Raw genomic sequence first — 17,471 nt, 5'->3', positions numbered from 1 at the left:
GTAGATAAATTTTTGTATCGAGTGGAGGCGCTAACTCGACAAACCCTCAACTCGCGTTTTGATTTAATTTGTGGAAATGCCAGCGTACTGTTCGAGGGACAAGCGCGAGAGTTTTATTGGCGGTTTCATAAAGAATCCGATAGTTCCAGGTGGGATTTGCTTACCGAGGCTTTACGAAAGCAGTTCCGAGATACGCGTACGGATGTGGATCTGAGAGACACGATTCGTGACAGAAAGCAGAGAGAGAGGGAAAGTTTTGACTCTTTTTACGATGCTGTGGTACAAATCACAGACTGCCTAACAGTTCCCATGCCAGAGAAAGATCTGGTAGAAACTCTTCGCCGGAACTTGCGGCCGGAAATAAGGCATTAGCTGTTGAACGTGAGTATAGACTCAGTCCAAAAGCTTCGAGATATCTGCCGGCGTAGGGAAGGGTTCCTTGAGGATGTGAAGCGTACTTATGGGTATCAGAAACATGTTCCTTTTCGGAAGCAAGTATCTGAACTTGTGCAGGAGTATCTGTCGGATGATGCAGCTGAATTCTCGGACGTTGAGCAGTTAGCAGAGGTAAATGCTCTAGCATTGGTATGCTGGAATTGTAGAAAGGAAGGGCACCGGTATCACGATTGTGAGGAAAGACGGAAAATATTCTGTTACGGTTGCGGTACCCCTAATTCTTACAAGCCGTCCTGCCACAAATGCCAAAAAAACGGGAAGTTGAACACACGACCCCGACAACAGCCGTGTGTTCTCCGAAACAAGCCAGCGAATTCCGATGTCAGTCAGCAATGAATACTATTTTAGAGGAGGCAGCTACTGATGCAACAGTTTTTTGGCATCAGCAAATACAGCACAGACAATTACCGGACTTATCAATAAAGAACTCATTCTCGAAATGCAAATAGAATGAGAGACTTTTGGCGAGCGGCTGAAACGATAAATGCCATCAGATACAAAAACATGGATAGACGGCCGTACGCAGAGGTTCAAATTCTAGGCAGATTGGTGCTCGGTCTTTTAGATACTGGTGCATCTATGAGTGCCGTCGGTGGGAATTTGGTCAATCAAATTATTAAACAGAGAATGGCGTTCAAAAGGGTGGCAACTACAGTTAATACAGCCGATGGCCAACAGCAAAAAGTGGTAGGCCGATTAAAGACTCCAATTCAGTATGAGGGAAAGATACATGAGCTTGATTTATATATTATTCCTTCTCTGAGTCAGGACCTGTATTTGGGTATTGACTTTTGGACCAATTTCGAACTTTTGCCCCCTGAAATGAGTATAGATGAATTAAGTAGCGATGCCCATGTTCTGTCTGACATCCAGCAGTCTAAATTGCAGTCAGTCATTAAGCAGTTTCCATCTTTTGCGGTTTTAGGTTTGGGAAAAACGAGCATACTTTCTCATTCTAATGATGTTGGAGATGCCAAGCCTGTGAAACAGAGACATTTTCCAGTTTCGCCAGCTGTGGAAAAGTTGCTTTACGAGGAAGTCAACCGTATGATTCAGCTAGGCGTAATTGAGGAATCAGATAGTCCTTGGTCTTCGCCCGTCGTTTTGGTGCAGAAGCCAGGAAAGGTACGACTCTGCCTCGATAGCAGGAAGGTAAACGCCGTAACCAAGAAAGATGCGTACCCTTTGCCACAAATTGATGCCATATTAAGTCGTCTTCCCAAAGCAAATTTTATTTCAAGTCTGGATCTTAAGGACGCCTATTGGCAAATTCCATTAGATCCGCAGTCGCGCGATAAAACCGCGTTCACGATCCCTGGCAAGCCGTTATACCAGTATAAGGTAATGCCTTTCGGTTTAACTAATGCTTCGCAGACGATGACCAGGTTGATGGATAAGGTAATACCCGCAGAACTCAGAAATGAAGTCTTTGTATATCTAGATGATCTCTTGATTGTATCAGATAGTTTTGAGGGTCATCTAAAGGTTTTAGAAACGGTTTCCAGTCGCATAAGGGCCGCTGGATTAACTTTGAATGTGGAGAAGAGCAAATTTTGCATGAAAAGTGTTAAATATTTGGGCCATATTGTGGGCGAGGAAGTAGTTCGAACAGACCCCGAAAAAATATCGGCAATGACGGATTTTCCACTGCCACGATCTTTGAAGGCACTGAGAAGATTTCTCGGAATGGTCGGATAGTATCGGAAATTTATCAATAATTTTGCAGCTGTATCAGCTCCTTTGACAGACCTCTTAAAGCCTAGGCAGAAGTTTGTAATGACTCCGGAAGGAGAAGAAGCGTTTACTAAATTAAAGGAAATGCTTTGCTCGGCTCCAGTGCTTCGTAGTCCTGATTTTAGTAAACCATTTTACATTCATTGCGATGCTAGCAACTGCGGAGTGGGAGGAGTTTTGGTTCAGAAAGCTGAGAGTGGTGAAGAATGCCCGATAGCCTTTGTATCGAAAAAGTTAAACAAGGCTCAAAAGTCGTACACGGTTAGCGAAAAGGAATGTTTGGCGGCAATTATTTGCATAAAACGGTTTCGAGCGTATGTGGAGGCCACGACTTTACAGTCATTACGGATCATGCGTCCCTCAAATGGTTGATGTCCCAAACGGATTTGAACTCCAGGCTTGCTCGGTGGGCGTTGAAACTTCAAGGATTCACGTTCAAAATTGAGCATCGAAGTGGTAAGCTGAACGTAGTCCCTGACGCGTTATCCCGAGTCAATGAGGAAGAGATAGCTGCCGTAGATGCGAGTCATGGATTATTAGTTGACTTAGAATCTGCACATTTTCTTGATCCTGAATATATAGAGCTGATCAAAAAGGTTGAGGCTAACGCTAGCAGTCTGCCAGATTTAAAAGTAGCGGACGGATTTCCCTATAGGAAAACAGAGCATTTAACAGGAGATCCTATGCATGACAGTTTTTGTTGGAAACTATGGATTCCGGCGGGCTTGGTGCCCGAAGTTCTTAAAAAGTCTCATGATGATCCTTTAGCGTCACATGGAGGTGCCCATAAAACTCTAGAGAGACTAAGGAGGTATTATTATTGGCCAAGACTGGTGAAGGATGTGAAGGAATCTATTCAGGCGTGCGACATCTGTAAGACGACCAAGGCTCCCAATAGCACTTTAATACCACCTATGGGAGTAGCACCAGAGTCCGCGAGGCCTTTCCAAAAACTTTACGTGGATTTTTTGGGCCCGTATCCTAGGTCAAGAAGTGGAAATGTGGCCATATTTATCGTGCTAGATCACTACAGCAAGTTCGTTTTTCTGAAGGCGGTGAAGAAATTGACAGCGAACGTGGTTGTGAAATATATGCAGGATGATTTATTCCATACTTTTGGGGTCCCAGAGACCATTGTTTCAGATAATGGATCTCAATTTAAATCAGAGTTGTTCCAAAAGCTGTTGAGGGAGTACAAAATTTCACACACTTTTACCGCCGTTTACTCGCCACAAGCTAATGCATCCGAGAGGGTAAATCGATCGGTGATAGCTGCCATACGATCGTATGTACGCAGCGACCAGAAGGATTGGGACGAACAGCTAAGCAGCATCTGCTGTGCTCTCAGATCAGCGGTTCACTCTAGTTTAGGCACTTCACCCTATTATATGATTTTCGGGCAGCATTTCATCTCATCTGGTGCAACGTATAAGGTGTTGAGAGCTCTTAGTTTGCTTGAAGATAGGTCTTTGGCATTCACGAAAGAGGATTCTTTAGAACTTTCTCGCAGCAAAGCATCGGAGATAATGAAAAACCAATTCGAAAAGAATGAAAGAAGATATAATCTGCAATCGAAGGAAGTATCTTTTAGTAAAGGCCAAGAAGTTTATCGAAGGAATTTTAAGCAGAGCAATTTCGCAACTGGGTACAACGCAAAGTTGGGTCCGTCTTTCATAAAAGCTAGAGTAAGAGATAAGATCGGACAAGTTTACTAGTTAGTCGATCATATGTCGAAAGGCGGCTTGCCAGTGTAGCAAGCGTAGGTCGGCTAGGGCACGAAAGATCGGGTGAGAGAGTAACAGAGGCATTTGTCAACGGTCTCCCCGTTTCCCCCACTTTCACATTGGGTTACCGCCACTTTTCCGGCGTCATCTTCCAGCATTCCATTTTTGGCTGCTGAAGTTTAGTGACTCCTATATTTGGCGACTGGCGACAAAATTTCGAAAAAGTAATCGCGAGTGTTCAAAGTGCTGAGAATACAATTTTGCTTATTGGCCACTGAGCCACGAATAGAAAGGTGAGCGTACAGATAAGGAAAAGCATAGGCAGCTTGAACTTATTTATGAATTTTAAAGGCTGCAGTTTGTACCGCTCGAAGGCCCGAGGAGAGGCGAGGGGCAGGCAACGAAACGACGCCGGCGCAGCTTCTTGGATTCTTTTAAACGCCTGGATCTGAATTCTAGGAGGAGGACTTCCCCGTCGCCCCGCTCACCAGAGCTGGGGAAAATATTACTTTTTATATAATTTTATGGGGTTGAAGCATAATTAATCGCCGAATGCGGTAGATCGACCTTTGTCCCCTTGGCGAACAGCTCTAGAGAGCACAACTAAGCAGAGAATTCGGTAGCAGTCGTACGAGCTTTTATGCCAGAGTCGGTGTAGGCGTAGGCTTCGGCAAAGCATTGCGATTAGTTTAATGTAATTCTTTCGGGCGTTTTGAACTCGCCGCCGCAATGGGATCCCGGCCAAAGTACATTTAATTCGAGCCCCATGCCTCATCGCGACGAACTATTGTAAAGAAAAAGGGAATTTTCGACCCCCGTTTTGTTCCATTGTCAGTGAAGATAATATGGAAAATTAGTTAAAGAAAAAATAGAAATTTTAAGTTAGGTTAAATTTTGGAAAAATTGCAAGGAAAAAAAAGAATGATGTGAAATGAACTTAGGCATATGTAAAGAGCAATGTGCGGCAAAGAGAAATGTTAATTCGTTGCATTCCGGTGAAAATTAATGAGAAAATCGTTTAAATAGCGCGGGCCGTATGCGTAGTTTACCCCCCCCCCCCATCTTCGTAATCTCTTTTAGGGATGTGAATTTCTTTTCTTTGCATGTATCATTTTCATCCCAATTTTCAGCTAGTCTCCGAGGAAAGCGCTTTCATCGGTGGAGTTAAGAAAATGGTGAGTGTCGAAGTAATAATTTAAACAATTTTAAGTACAAAAAAAAAAAAAAGAAATGAATTGGAAAGAGAGAAAATGCCCCAAATCTTGAGCCGTTAACGTAAAAGAAAGATCGAAAAGTTAACCGAACCAACGGCAGAAAACGAAGAGGGAAAGGAAAAAAAAAGGAACGCTGATACATAAGGCTATTTAAGCTGAGGGCTTTTATGCTTCTCCAATTCGAATTATTATTTTTGTTGTTGCAACATGTGGATTGAATCTCAGTCAGCGTAATTAACAATTTCCTCCAACTTGCCCAAAATTGTTTTGCCATTATTTTTATTTTTGCCCGAAATCGAGTTGAAGGACGTATATTTATTTATCATTGGTATTCTAAGTTTTAATGTTTAATTGTCTATATACGTTTCTTATTTTAAGTAAGGAATTTATATTTTTCTAGTTTTAAATAAAATTATTATAATGTTTTAAAATGTCGAGTATTGGCCGCAGCTGGCATGCGTTGTGATGTAGGGTAGCACTTGTCGAAGGGGTCGCTCAAGCTATATAGCTTTGAGGATGGGAGCGACCATAGGAAGGGTGGGCAAACTAGAGCCTCCAGAACACCAGGAGTGCTAAGAAAGGGGGAGTAAGCCGAAGAGAGTTAAATTTTCCTCAACTTTTATTTAGGTGTTGTCTGTTTCTCTGTCCCGGTTTAAGCTTGTTGTAGCACGCAGTTATTTCTGTTTAAAATTATGCAAAGGCAACCCGAGATCTGAGCAAGACCATCACTCCCGTAGCCGACGAGCCGAAGCCGGAAAAATATCTTGCGTGCGCTCCGATCTCGAGCTAACAACTTGCCTGTGACATTTGTTTTGAGTGTAGCGATTCGTTACAGAGTTTGTATTATAATGTTTATTTAGAATTAGTATGCTGAGATTTATATAATAACTTAAACGACTTTAACAACTTTAACGACTTTAACAGCTTTCAAAAGACTCCCGAAAAATGCGACTGCTTAGTTTACTTCTTTTCCGCAACTGATCCACGCTCCCTCTGCTCTCTCGATCGCCCAAACGCCATTCACAACGAAACCCATATGTATCCGTTGTCCGCCTGTACCTCACTACTTTACATGTATTATCTTTTTTGTAAACAATGACGGACGACACGACATACAATATTTTCGAATATTTTCGTTTGTTTTGTTTACTCCCGCACAGAGTGTGCCGCCAAATCCCGCATGATTAACTTAGGGGGTGTTGGTTCGTCGTGGTTGCAAAACAGCTAGTAGGTATCTGAGACTTCTACTTCAATAACTTCGTAATTCGAACGGCTCGGCTAGGATGCCTTTGATCTTGGGCTTCCTTCCATACCGGACCTTGTGGTCAGATTTTTCCAGTTGTTCGAACCATTGCTGGTTTTCGCACCTGATTACTTGATGACCACTATCTGAAGATGTCGGAACCTATAGCTCGAATAGTAACTTGTTCGATAATATCTCTGCCAGCTTAGTCTTGGTTTTTTATTTTATTAGCACACCCCCACTTCGTTCAGCTTATCCACCAAGATCCAGAAAAACGTCGGTTTTGGAATATATCTTTGTGAGTCCGTGGGTCAGCGGCTTTGACTTCCCGACTTGCCCACTAACGTTGGTGTGACTCGCGTTGATGGTATTTGTCGAGTATTGTGTCATTGACCCAGCCCTCAGCTTCGAGCCCTCTGACTATAAGAGGGTACTTGACACGCCTGATTGAGGGATGCCGTTGCGAAACTTGCCCGGGTCACTGTAAGAATTGAGAGTCACTGAATGTTAAGGTGTGAAATCACGGGAACTGCCGTTTGCATTAGCCATTCTAGAGTACATTTCCAGGAGGTACCACGCAGAGGAACCTTTCCGTAGAGAGGCAGGTGTTTATTATACTAATATTCACCTACGAGTCGACTTGATGCACTAGTAAAGCAATAGTAAAAGCTATTGCTTTTCTGATCTTCACTTGCTCTGACGTCCCACTTGACGTTAACTTATACTGAGAATTAATTTAATATTAAATATAATTATGTAGGAGATTGAGGGTCGGGTTCGTCGGCGAATCGCAACGGCATCTCCCTTCACGCTTGTCTGTTCTCTATGGTGGGCTGACTCGAACTGTCTTCCTCTCATTTGTTCATTCACCTCTACCTATTATTGCGCCACGCTCAGCAAGTATTTCGCTCTATTTCTCCTTAGTTTTATGATGGTCAGTCCTATATACATATATATACAAAGGTAGTCAAAAGTATTTACACTTCGACCATTTTCATAGCCAAATATATTTTAGTTGTTATTCTTGTTTTCCTTGAAATTTTCTTTATTGCGTAGATTGATCTATGCAGAAGCGAGCCAAAAAGGAATTCGAAAGTTAACGGTTCATAGAAAAGTGCTGTAAATAAAAGAATAGATGCACCTACATATTAATAGTTAAAAAAATTTTCTTAGGTATCGATGAAGTCTTTCAATTGGTTGGAATTGAGTTTATTAAGCTATATTCAAAATAAATAGACATATTTTCTTTTGCTTTTAATATTGTCCTATGAACCGTTATGTTTTGTTTTCATTTTCTGCTTGTTTCTGAATGGATCAGTTTATGCAATAAAAAAAATTGCATGGAAATCGGTCAACAAAAACAAGAATAATAACAAAAATAAGTTTGGCGGTGGAAATTATTGTGAATTTGTATAAATACTTTTGAATACCCCTGTATATATAGTAATTTTAATATATATATATATATATATTTTTTTTTTTAATTCCACGTGCTAATGCAGGCCTGTAGCTGTGAGTGTAGGTGGCCTAAGATTACGTATGCGAGTAATAAGAGAAATTAATATCAGCCCCCATGGAATAAACAATACGCATGAATTTATGTACATTATTTTACACCTGGCTAGATTAGCACATTTTCTCTTGCCTGTTTCGCTAACAACCCTCGCTTTTATCAATTCTTGCCTTATAGTACATTGCGTTCTTATCAATATGCTCCTTAGCCTTCTCTCTAGCTTTATTCAAAACAACTCACATTTCTTCATTGATAGTCATCATTCCCATGGATCTCGCCTGTTTAGCTTTTAACAATTCTAGTGGACTATTCTGAGTCATCCGATTATTGGTGCAATTTATGCAATTTATTCACTACTAGTGAAGCATTTTCCCTGATCCGCTATAATCCTGTTGCTGTCGAATGGCAGACTTCACTAACTCTAAATTCTAAGTGTCATATAAATTGACAAACTGGGTGATCAATTTGTCCAATGTTGTATTCCTTTTAATAATTTTCGCCACTCCATTTTCCACTTTTATCGATATGAATGCTATGCCGCGGTATCTTCACTTTGGATGTGAGGTGTACTTCTGATTGTGATTCCCCTGACTCTGATTTCGACCATTTCTATGTCACACAATTTTCTACAAACTTTCAGACATACTTCGTCATATTCTCAAACCAGTACAACTTAAATGCATTATGGTCTCTTGGATGGCATTCCTTTTAAATGCCCTCGAAACCAAAGACAAACAAACCTTTCTTGGAATGATAGCACGCAGCCATTTTTATACCCTTGCAGGGTATTATAATTTCAGTCAGAAGTTTGCAACGCAGTGAAGGAGGCACCTCCGACTATATAAAGTATATATAAAGTATATCTATTCTTGATCAGGATCAACAGCCGAGTCGATCTAGCCATGTCCGTCTGTCCGTCTGTCCGTTTCTACGCAAACTAGTCTCTCAGTTTTAAAGCTATCTGAATGAAACTTTGCAGTTAGTTTTCTATATACTCTCACTCGTATATATGTCGGAACGGGCCGGATCGGACGACTATATCATATAGCTGTCATAGGAATGATCGGAAAAGTTTTACAAAAAAAATTATAAAATTTTTAGTTTTCAACAGAATTTAATCAAATTTGAGGTATAGCCATTTTATATTATTCTACAATTTTGTGTAAAATTTTATGAAAATCGGACGGCTATATCATATAGCTCCCATAGGAACGATCGAGAAATTAATTCAATTAATAAGTATAACATTTTCAGTTTTCAACAGATTTTCATCAAATTTGAGATATAGCCGTTTCATATTATTCTACAATTTTGTGTAAAATTTTATGAAAATCGGACTAATATATCATATAGCTCCCATAGGAACGATCGAGAAATTTGAGAGGAATGAGAATGGCGGTGGCTGTTGTCGGAAGACTGACAATCGCGGTGGCGATAACATTTTTAGTTTTCAACAGAATTTAATCAAATTTGAAATATAGCCATTTCATATTATTCTAAAATTTTGTGTAAAATTTTATAAAAATCTGATTACTATATCATATAGCTCTCATAGGAACGATCGAGAAATTAATACAATTAAATTTATAACTTTTTTAGTTTTCAGCTGATTTTCATCAAATTTGAGGTATAGCCATTTTATATAAGTCTTAAATTTTGTGGCAAATTTCATAAAAATCGGACGACTATATCATATAGGTGCCATACAAACGATCGTTTGATGTAGAGGAAAAATCGGTGAATGTAAAACTGCAAATATAATATGTATAGGTGAATGAAATGAAAGCAGGTATTACTTCATTGTTTTTTAACACAAATATATATAATTTATTTTGTATGGATTCCTATTCATAGAAGTTCTATCTGCAAGGGTATATAAACTTCGGCGTGCCGAAGTTAGCTTCCTTTCTTGTTTCTAATATCTTACGTTTTTGATACGTAGGTCTTTCTGCATTTCGTGACTATTCAATTCGGATATGGTGTTTGATATAATCTTTCATCTTTCCAACGGACGTGTTTTTTTCTTGAGCTCTCAATTTGTTTTAAAGTTTGCTAATAACCACCGGGGTTAAATTAAATCTCCTATTTTGTGTACAACATCTTCTCGATCACTTCGCGTGTGCATGCACCTATTCTGATTTGTGTATTTAATTAGTTTTATTTCCCAAGTTTGTTAACTTTTGCATATTTTGCATTCCTTTTTGTGCCTTCTTCGTTTTGCTTTCGTTTGCGCCGTGGCGACAACTAAAAGTTTTAGTTTTCTATCTCCCACGCACTCTTGCTCTCGCTGTGGCGCTTTATATCTTTATATCTTTATAACTCTGTTTTTTTTCTCAAGTACAAGTACAGTGGTAAGTCTTAATAATATCCGCTATTAGCTATTTCTGCGGGCGACCTTACAATCGGCTGCTGGCTGTGCGACAACGCCATGCACGCCAAGTGCATGGGTGTTGCAACTCGGACGGTGGACGATATAAGTAAAAACATCGGCTTACGCTACTGCTGCGAGGCCTGTTGCGATGAGGAAAGGGAGATGATGTCTTTCATGTGGCAAACCAAGGGCGGTTTTAAGGTTTTTTATCGCGTTTTCGTAAAACTAAAAAAAATAAAGGTGGAATAATTCAAATTTTCGTATGCTATGGACATTTCGTCTTTCAAAATAAATGTCCCTAACGAACTCTTTAAAAAAATTTACTCTACAAGGTATGGTCAAATAATGCGAAAAATTCCATGTTTTTGTAATTTTTTTTCCGGCGACACAGTTAAAATGTATTTATTTAACGAATGGTACATTAAAGTACAACATTCGAAGAAAAAAATCCAAATTCATTCGTTAGATTTTTGAATACCCCAGGTAATGCTGTAGAGTTTTTATTTTAATTCCAATTTTTTAATTTTTTCTAAGAAAAAAATCGTCTAATTTGTCATTGTTAAATCAAAATAATAAACGAAAAAAAGGCGACAGCGTTACCTTGCAAAATATGTACAGAATTTGTGTTTAAAATTTCAAAAGAATCGGTGCAGCAGTTTTGAAATTATGATTGGCACCGACTTTGAAATTGTAAGTTGTGAGAAAAGCGCTTTAAAGTTTTAAGGAAAAAAAAATCCGGCAAGTATAAAAATACTTCGCACAATATTCTTCAGATATAAGCATTTAATATAAAAAATAACAAGAAAGGAAGCTAACTTCGGCACGCCGAAGTTTAAATACCCTTGCAGATAGAAATTCTATGACTAGGAATCCATACCAAATAAATTATATATATATGTGTTTAAAAACAATGAAGTAATACCTGCTTCCATTTCATTCACCTATACATATTATATTTGCAGCTTTATATTCACAGATTTGTATTTTTCTTCTACATCAAACGGTCGTTTGTATGGCACCTATTACACAAAATTTAAGAATAATATAAAATGGCCATACATCTAACGATCGTTTGTATTGCACCTATGTGATATAGTCGTCCGATTTTCATAAAATTTGCAACAAAATTTAAGACTGATATAAAATGGCTATATTTCAAATTTAATGAAAATCTGCTGAAAACTGAAAACGTTATAATTTTTACTTGTATTCATTTTTTGATCGTTCGTGATATTGTAGTCCGGTTTTTTTTTATAACTTTACACACAATTTAGTTTAAAATAAAATGATATTTGATGAAAATCTGGTGAAAACTGAATAAGTTATAATCTTTAATTTTATTAACTTCTTTTATGTCTTATAAAATGGCTATGTATCAAATTTCATGAAAATCTGTTGAAAACTGAAAATGTTATACTTTTTAATTGAATTAATTTCTCGATCGTTCCTATGGGAGCTATATGATATAGTCGTCCGGTTTTCATAAAATTTTTCACAAAATTTTAGAATAATATGAAATGGCTATATCTCAAATTTGATTAAATTCTGTTGAAAACTAAAAATGTTATCGCCACCGCGATTGTCAGTCTTCCGACAACAGCAACCGCCATTCTCATTCCTCTCAAATTTCTCGATCGTTCCTATGGGAGCTATATGATATAGTCGTCCGATTTTCATAAAATTTTACACAAAATTTTAGAATAATATGAAATGGCTATATCTCAAATTTGATTAAATTCTGTTGAAAACTAAAAATGTTATAATTTTTTTTGTAAAACTTTTCCGATCATTCCTATGGCAGCTATATGATATAGTCGTCCGATCCGGACCGTTCCGACATATATACGAGTGAGAGTATATAGAAGACTAACTGCAAAGTTTCATTCAGATAGCTTCAAAACTGAGAGACTAGTTTGCGTAGAAACGGACAGACGGACATGGCTAGATCGACTCGACTGTTGGTCCTGATCAAGAATATATATACTTTATATAGTCGAAGGTGCCTTCTTCACTGCGTTGCAAACTTCTGACTGAAATTATAATACCCTGCAAGGGTATAAAAACATAAAATACCATACCCCCCTTAACTTACGTTAGTCTGTGATACTACAGTAACAGGATTTCTAGGTAAGCAATCAATATGAGCCGAGTGGCTCCCCTTTCGATATTCTACGTGGAAGGACTTTCTCTCGACTCGCAGAAACATTAAACTTTCTATCATGTAGATAAAGGAGGAAGTGTTTGATCGCATTGAACACCGGCCATTTTCTAAGCTTATATAAGTAATATATAAACTCCACAACTTTGAGCATTTGGTGTAATTAATCTTTGTGACTGAAGCTGACTACTAGGGCTCTATTTCACCTTTCTTAATTCTTTCTCTGTCCGTAGAAATTTACATTGTATAAAATTTAAAGAAACCCCTTACTTTGATATAACGCTCAACACCTCTAAGTCTCTGGTAAGCTCTATAGAATTTCAAACAATTAGAACATCGGCTATGTAGCCCACAGCATATATATTGACTAAATCGGACTTGGGTTATGGTAAGTTGAAAACCAAGTGACGCGTTTCTCAATACACTCACCTTGTCTAAGCTGGGAAATTTTTTTTAAATATTAATCTGGTCTAAGATTAATGACAATTGATACCTATCTGACACTGTCTTTGCGTTAAGTTCCTGATAATCAATACAGTCCGTCACTATCATCTTTCTTTTTAACTAGTAACATTGGGCTAGCGAAAGGTGAACTAATAGGTCTCATTAGATTTGATTCTAACATTTCTTGAATTTTATTCCTAACTATTTGCTTCAATGAAGAACATGAATTATTTGACTTATTATTATCAATTATGATCATTTTATTTAATGTATTAACATCAATAACCGATAATACAGTCTGGTTCTATAAATTTCGTTGCCGCATTTGAGGCACGTTTCCGTTAATCTGTTGTTGCTATAGCCTGGTTTCGTCTCGTTTCTCCCGTTTGCTTTTCTGTTTCGGCACTCTATTGCTTTGTGACCGAGTTTACTGCAGCTTTGACTTATTATAAGCCCTTGCGTTTTGAACCTTTCTATTCGGAGCCTTCCAGAGATTTCCTAAATCCTGGCGAACATGTGAGCTTTTAGTTGTTATATCTCTGCTTGCAGGGATTTCGCTCATTTTGCCCACCGCGCACTTATTAAAAAGCTTTCCTATGAAACATATCCGCAAAAATTGATTATTGATAAATCGAACTAAAATACGAAAAATAACTGATAGCTTAGAAAATTAAAAAATCACGCGTTTATAGGTACCCACACTAAAAAATATAAAATAAATAATAGTTTAAGAAAAACTAAAAAAACAAGCTTTTATAAATAACCGAACTAAAAAGAAGAAAATAATTTATAATTACAATCAAAATTATTAAATTCAGAGCAATTTTAAACAAGATCACTAAATTCAGACTTAAGAGCGTGGGCCGCATCTATAATCAATGTTACAATTATTCTAAGGGCAACTATCTGTAAGGGGCGAATTATGAAATCATAGAAAAATCCTACAAATAACAGTTTCACTGTGCAATGCTTTGCCAAGTACATGTTTAACTATTGTTACAAACAATGATAAATGTATTTCTGTGAACATAAATTATAAAAGAAAATCTCTGACATTTACAAAAAATTATTAGATTAACAAAAACAGTGCAGCTGCAGAATATCTCATCACGTATGAATTTAAACGTTGTGCTTAGTGACAGCATTACGTATATCAGACAAATGACAAATTCACAGCAATAGTAGAACTGAATACATGTTGAAACAATTATTGATAAAATTAATTTCAGAAAAAAAAAGAACAGGTACTTGGCGCGAGATACTACCGTGTCTCCGGGTGCACGCTTTTAACTCTGAATTTAGTGATCTTGTTTATAATTATATACTATTGCTCTGAATTTAATAATTTTGTTTGTAATTATAAATTATTTTCTTCTTTTTAGTTCGGTTATTTATAAGAGCGTGTTTTTTAGTTTTTTTAAACTATTATTTATTCTCATTTCGTTTGATTATTATTGATTTCCATATTAATACTTACAAATAATAATTAAATCTAATGTTTTAAAAATCTCCGACAAAAAAATAAATAAAACAAGAAAGGAAGCTAACTGCGGCACGCCGAAGTTTATATACCCTTGCAGATTGAACTTCTATGACAAGGAATCCATTCAATATAAACTATATATACAAATATATATAGTTAAAAAACAATGAAGTAATACCTGCTTTCATTTCATTCACCTATACATATTATTTTGCAGCTTTACATTCACAGATTTGCATTTTTCTTCTACATCAAATGATCGTTTGTATGGCACCTATATCATATAGTGGTCCGATTTACATGAAATTTGACACCAAATTTAAGACTAATATAAAATGGCTATACCTTAAATTTGATGAAAATCTGTTGAAAACTGAAAAAGTTTTTAATCGATAGTTCCTATGGGAGCTATATGATATAGTAGTTCGATTTTCATAAAATTGTACACAAAATTGAAGAGTATAATAAAATGGCTATATTTTAAATTTGATCCAATTCTATTGAAAACTGAAAATGTAAAAAATTTTTTTTTTAATTTTCCGATCATTCCTATGGCAGCTATATGATATAGTCGCCCGATCCGGCCCGTTCCGACATATATACGAGTGAGAGTATATAGAAGGCTAACTGCAAAGTTTTATTCAGATAGCTTCAAAACTGAGAGACTAGTTTGCGTAGAAACGGACAGACGGACAGAAGGACAGACGGACATGTCTAGATCGACTCGGCTGTTGGTCTTGATCAAGAATATATATACTTTAAATGGTCGGAGATGCCTCCTTCACTGCGTTGCAAACTTCTGACTGAAATTATAATACCCTGCAAGGGTATAAATATGTTAATAATATTAACTTAATATATAATATACTCGTTTTTGTTCAGGTATTTGTAACACATCGGCTGAAAAATCTCAGGCCTAACATAGAAAACAGGTTTTTTTTTGTTCAAAATTTGCTTTATTCATCAAAGTAATCTTTATTAAGAGTAACGCAATAATTCCAGCGCCGCTCTAACATTTCTACGACTTTTGTAGTACGATTTATTTTTTGCCTCAAAATAGGCCTCAGTTTTGGCGATAACCTCTTCATTCGTGAAATATTTCTTACCGGCGAGCATTTTGTTCAAGTTGCGAACAGCCAGTAGTCCCTGGGATCCAAATCTGGCGAATACGGTGGATGTGGAAGCAATTCGAAGTTGAATTCACGTAGTCTTTGCCATTCTTTTGATTGAATTGTGACACGGTGCGTTGACTTGATGTGAGCAAATGCGGCACCCATTTTGAGAAGAGCTTTATCATAGTCAAATGCTTATTCAATATAAATCTAAAAAATTCTTTTGTCAGCTAACTGACGCAACTTCACTTTTTGATCATTTATTTGTGGATTTTTTTTATGTTTTTCGGTGTTACCTCCTCATTTGGACGTTCGCTGCTTTCTGCATCTTCAGTGTCTCTACGACCATGGTTAAAGTCATTGATGTTGTTTTTTCTGATAGAGCTGAGTCCCCATAACACTTTCCAAGGCAAGGCTTTCCTAGAACGGTATGTTTTCCCATCAAGAATCAGTGTTATATCAAAACACAAAATTGTTTTTGATCCATTTTTTTTTTAAATAAAAGCGTAGCGTCACTCATAACACAATAACTCACAAACTAATGAATAGAATATCATGAAATTTTAACAGCTCTCTTATGAAGATTGTATTAACTAAAAAAAAAAGCCCGGGGCTTTTCAGTCCATGTGTTATACTCTGTAGTTTATTCGAACTGTTTAAGGCTGCCTCTTAATGAGCCATAATTAAATATATTTAGTTTTTGTAAGGCTCGCTATTGATAAAATAGGCTTAAGTATTTTAATTACCTTTATCTCTTTTTTCTAATATTTTTTAGTTTGTGTATGTGGTTAAATTAATAAATTAGTTTCATTTTATTCTAGTGTCAGAAGTGTGATGTATAAATACCTGGAAAAGGAAAACGAATTAAACTTTCACAAAATTTTTAATGAAGTTTTGGGTATGTATTTGTTATTATATTGAACTTCATTAAAATTTCTTTTTTTAGGTTACTTACTTTTTAAAGATTTTTGTGAGAACGATTCTGATGAACCTATTCAGCAATTAAAATTTTATGAACAGGTAAAATTTATTCATATAAATATTTTTGAATCATTTCTTATTGTCAATACTGTTTAGATAAAAACATTTGAAAAAACAGAATGCTATGACGAGCGTAAAAAGTTAGCAAGGGAAATTTATGATAATTTTATAATGGAAGAAATGTTATCACACACATATGTAAGTATAGTTAATTAAATCTTTTAAAATGTTCATAATTAAAAACAAATAATAATTTATAGGAATACTCAAAAGATGCTGTTGCCAGTGTTCAAAAATATTTGCTAAAAAATGAAGTTCCGGTTGACTTATTTGAAGTACGTATTTGTTTTACTTTTCATGGTACCTGTTATAATATTGGTAATTTGTTGTTATAGCAATCTTAAACATAAAAATCATTTTGTTAATTTAATATATATTTAATTAGCTTATAAATTAATTAAATACTTTGCGCTCATGGGAATATCCTTTGCAACTATTGACTGTTGGGCTTTTTTGTTTTGTGTTTTTTTAATATTTTTTTGTTTTTGTGTATATTTTGTGAATGGTTTTTTTTTTTTTTTTTTTTTTTTTAAAGGTACCTCCTTTTTTTTATACCCTTGCAGGGTATTATAATTTCAGTCAGCAGTTTGCAACGCAGTGAAGGAGGCACCTCCGACTATATAAAGTATATATAAAGTATATCTATTCTTGATCAGGATCAACAGCCGAGTCGATCTAGCCATGTCCGTCTGTCCGTTTCTACGCAAACTAGTCTCTCAGTTTTGAAGCTATCTGAATGAAACTTTGAAGTTAGTCTTCTATATAATCTCACTCGTATATATGTCGGAACAGGCCGGATCGGACGACTATATATATAGGAATGATCGGAAAATATTTACAAAAAAAAAATTATAACATTTTTAGTTTTCAACAGAATTTGATCAAATTTGAGGTATAGCCATTTCAGATTGTTCTACAATTTTGTGAAAAATTTTATGAAAACCGGACGACTATATCATATAGCTCCCATAGGAACGA

At 36.5% G+C, this 17,471-nt stretch overlaps 1 protein-coding gene across 10 annotated transcripts in view; it reads left to right on the top strand.

Annotated features, from left to right (window-relative positions):
* Positions 1 to 17,471, top strand: part of Gprk1 (G protein-coupled receptor kinase 1) — a 195,309-nt gene that overhangs the window by 9,644 nt on the left and 168,194 nt on the right. For 5 of the 10 annotated variants that reach the window (XM_086832969.1, XM_086832970.1, XM_086832974.1 and 2 more), the window contains exons 2-6: positions 15,787 to 15,880; positions 16,274 to 16,350; positions 16,399 to 16,472; positions 16,530 to 16,631; positions 16,694 to 16,768. In XM_086832969.1, coding sequence (XP_086689095.1) covers positions 15,816 to 15,880; positions 16,274 to 16,350; positions 16,399 to 16,472; positions 16,530 to 16,631; positions 16,694 to 16,768 — 393 coding nt within the window. In that variant the 5' untranslated portion in view covers positions 15,787 to 15,815. The remainder of the gene's footprint in view (positions 1 to 15,786; positions 15,881 to 16,273; positions 16,351 to 16,398; positions 16,473 to 16,529; positions 16,632 to 16,693; positions 16,769 to 17,471) is intronic. The other 5 variants (XM_086832971.1, XM_086832967.1, XM_086832968.1 and 2 more) reach the window with 1 other exon arrangement.

This window comes from Drosophila serrata, unplaced genomic scaffold (genome assembly GCF_035046125.1).
Source record: "Drosophila serrata isolate PLE 108 unplaced genomic scaffold, ASM3504612v1 contig_261, whole genome shotgun sequence".
Lineage (NCBI taxonomy): Eukaryota > Metazoa > Arthropoda > Insecta > Diptera > Drosophilidae > Drosophila > Drosophila serrata.
Note: the sequence above shows the minus strand (reverse complement) of the source record. Positions and strands in the feature narration are given on the sequence as shown.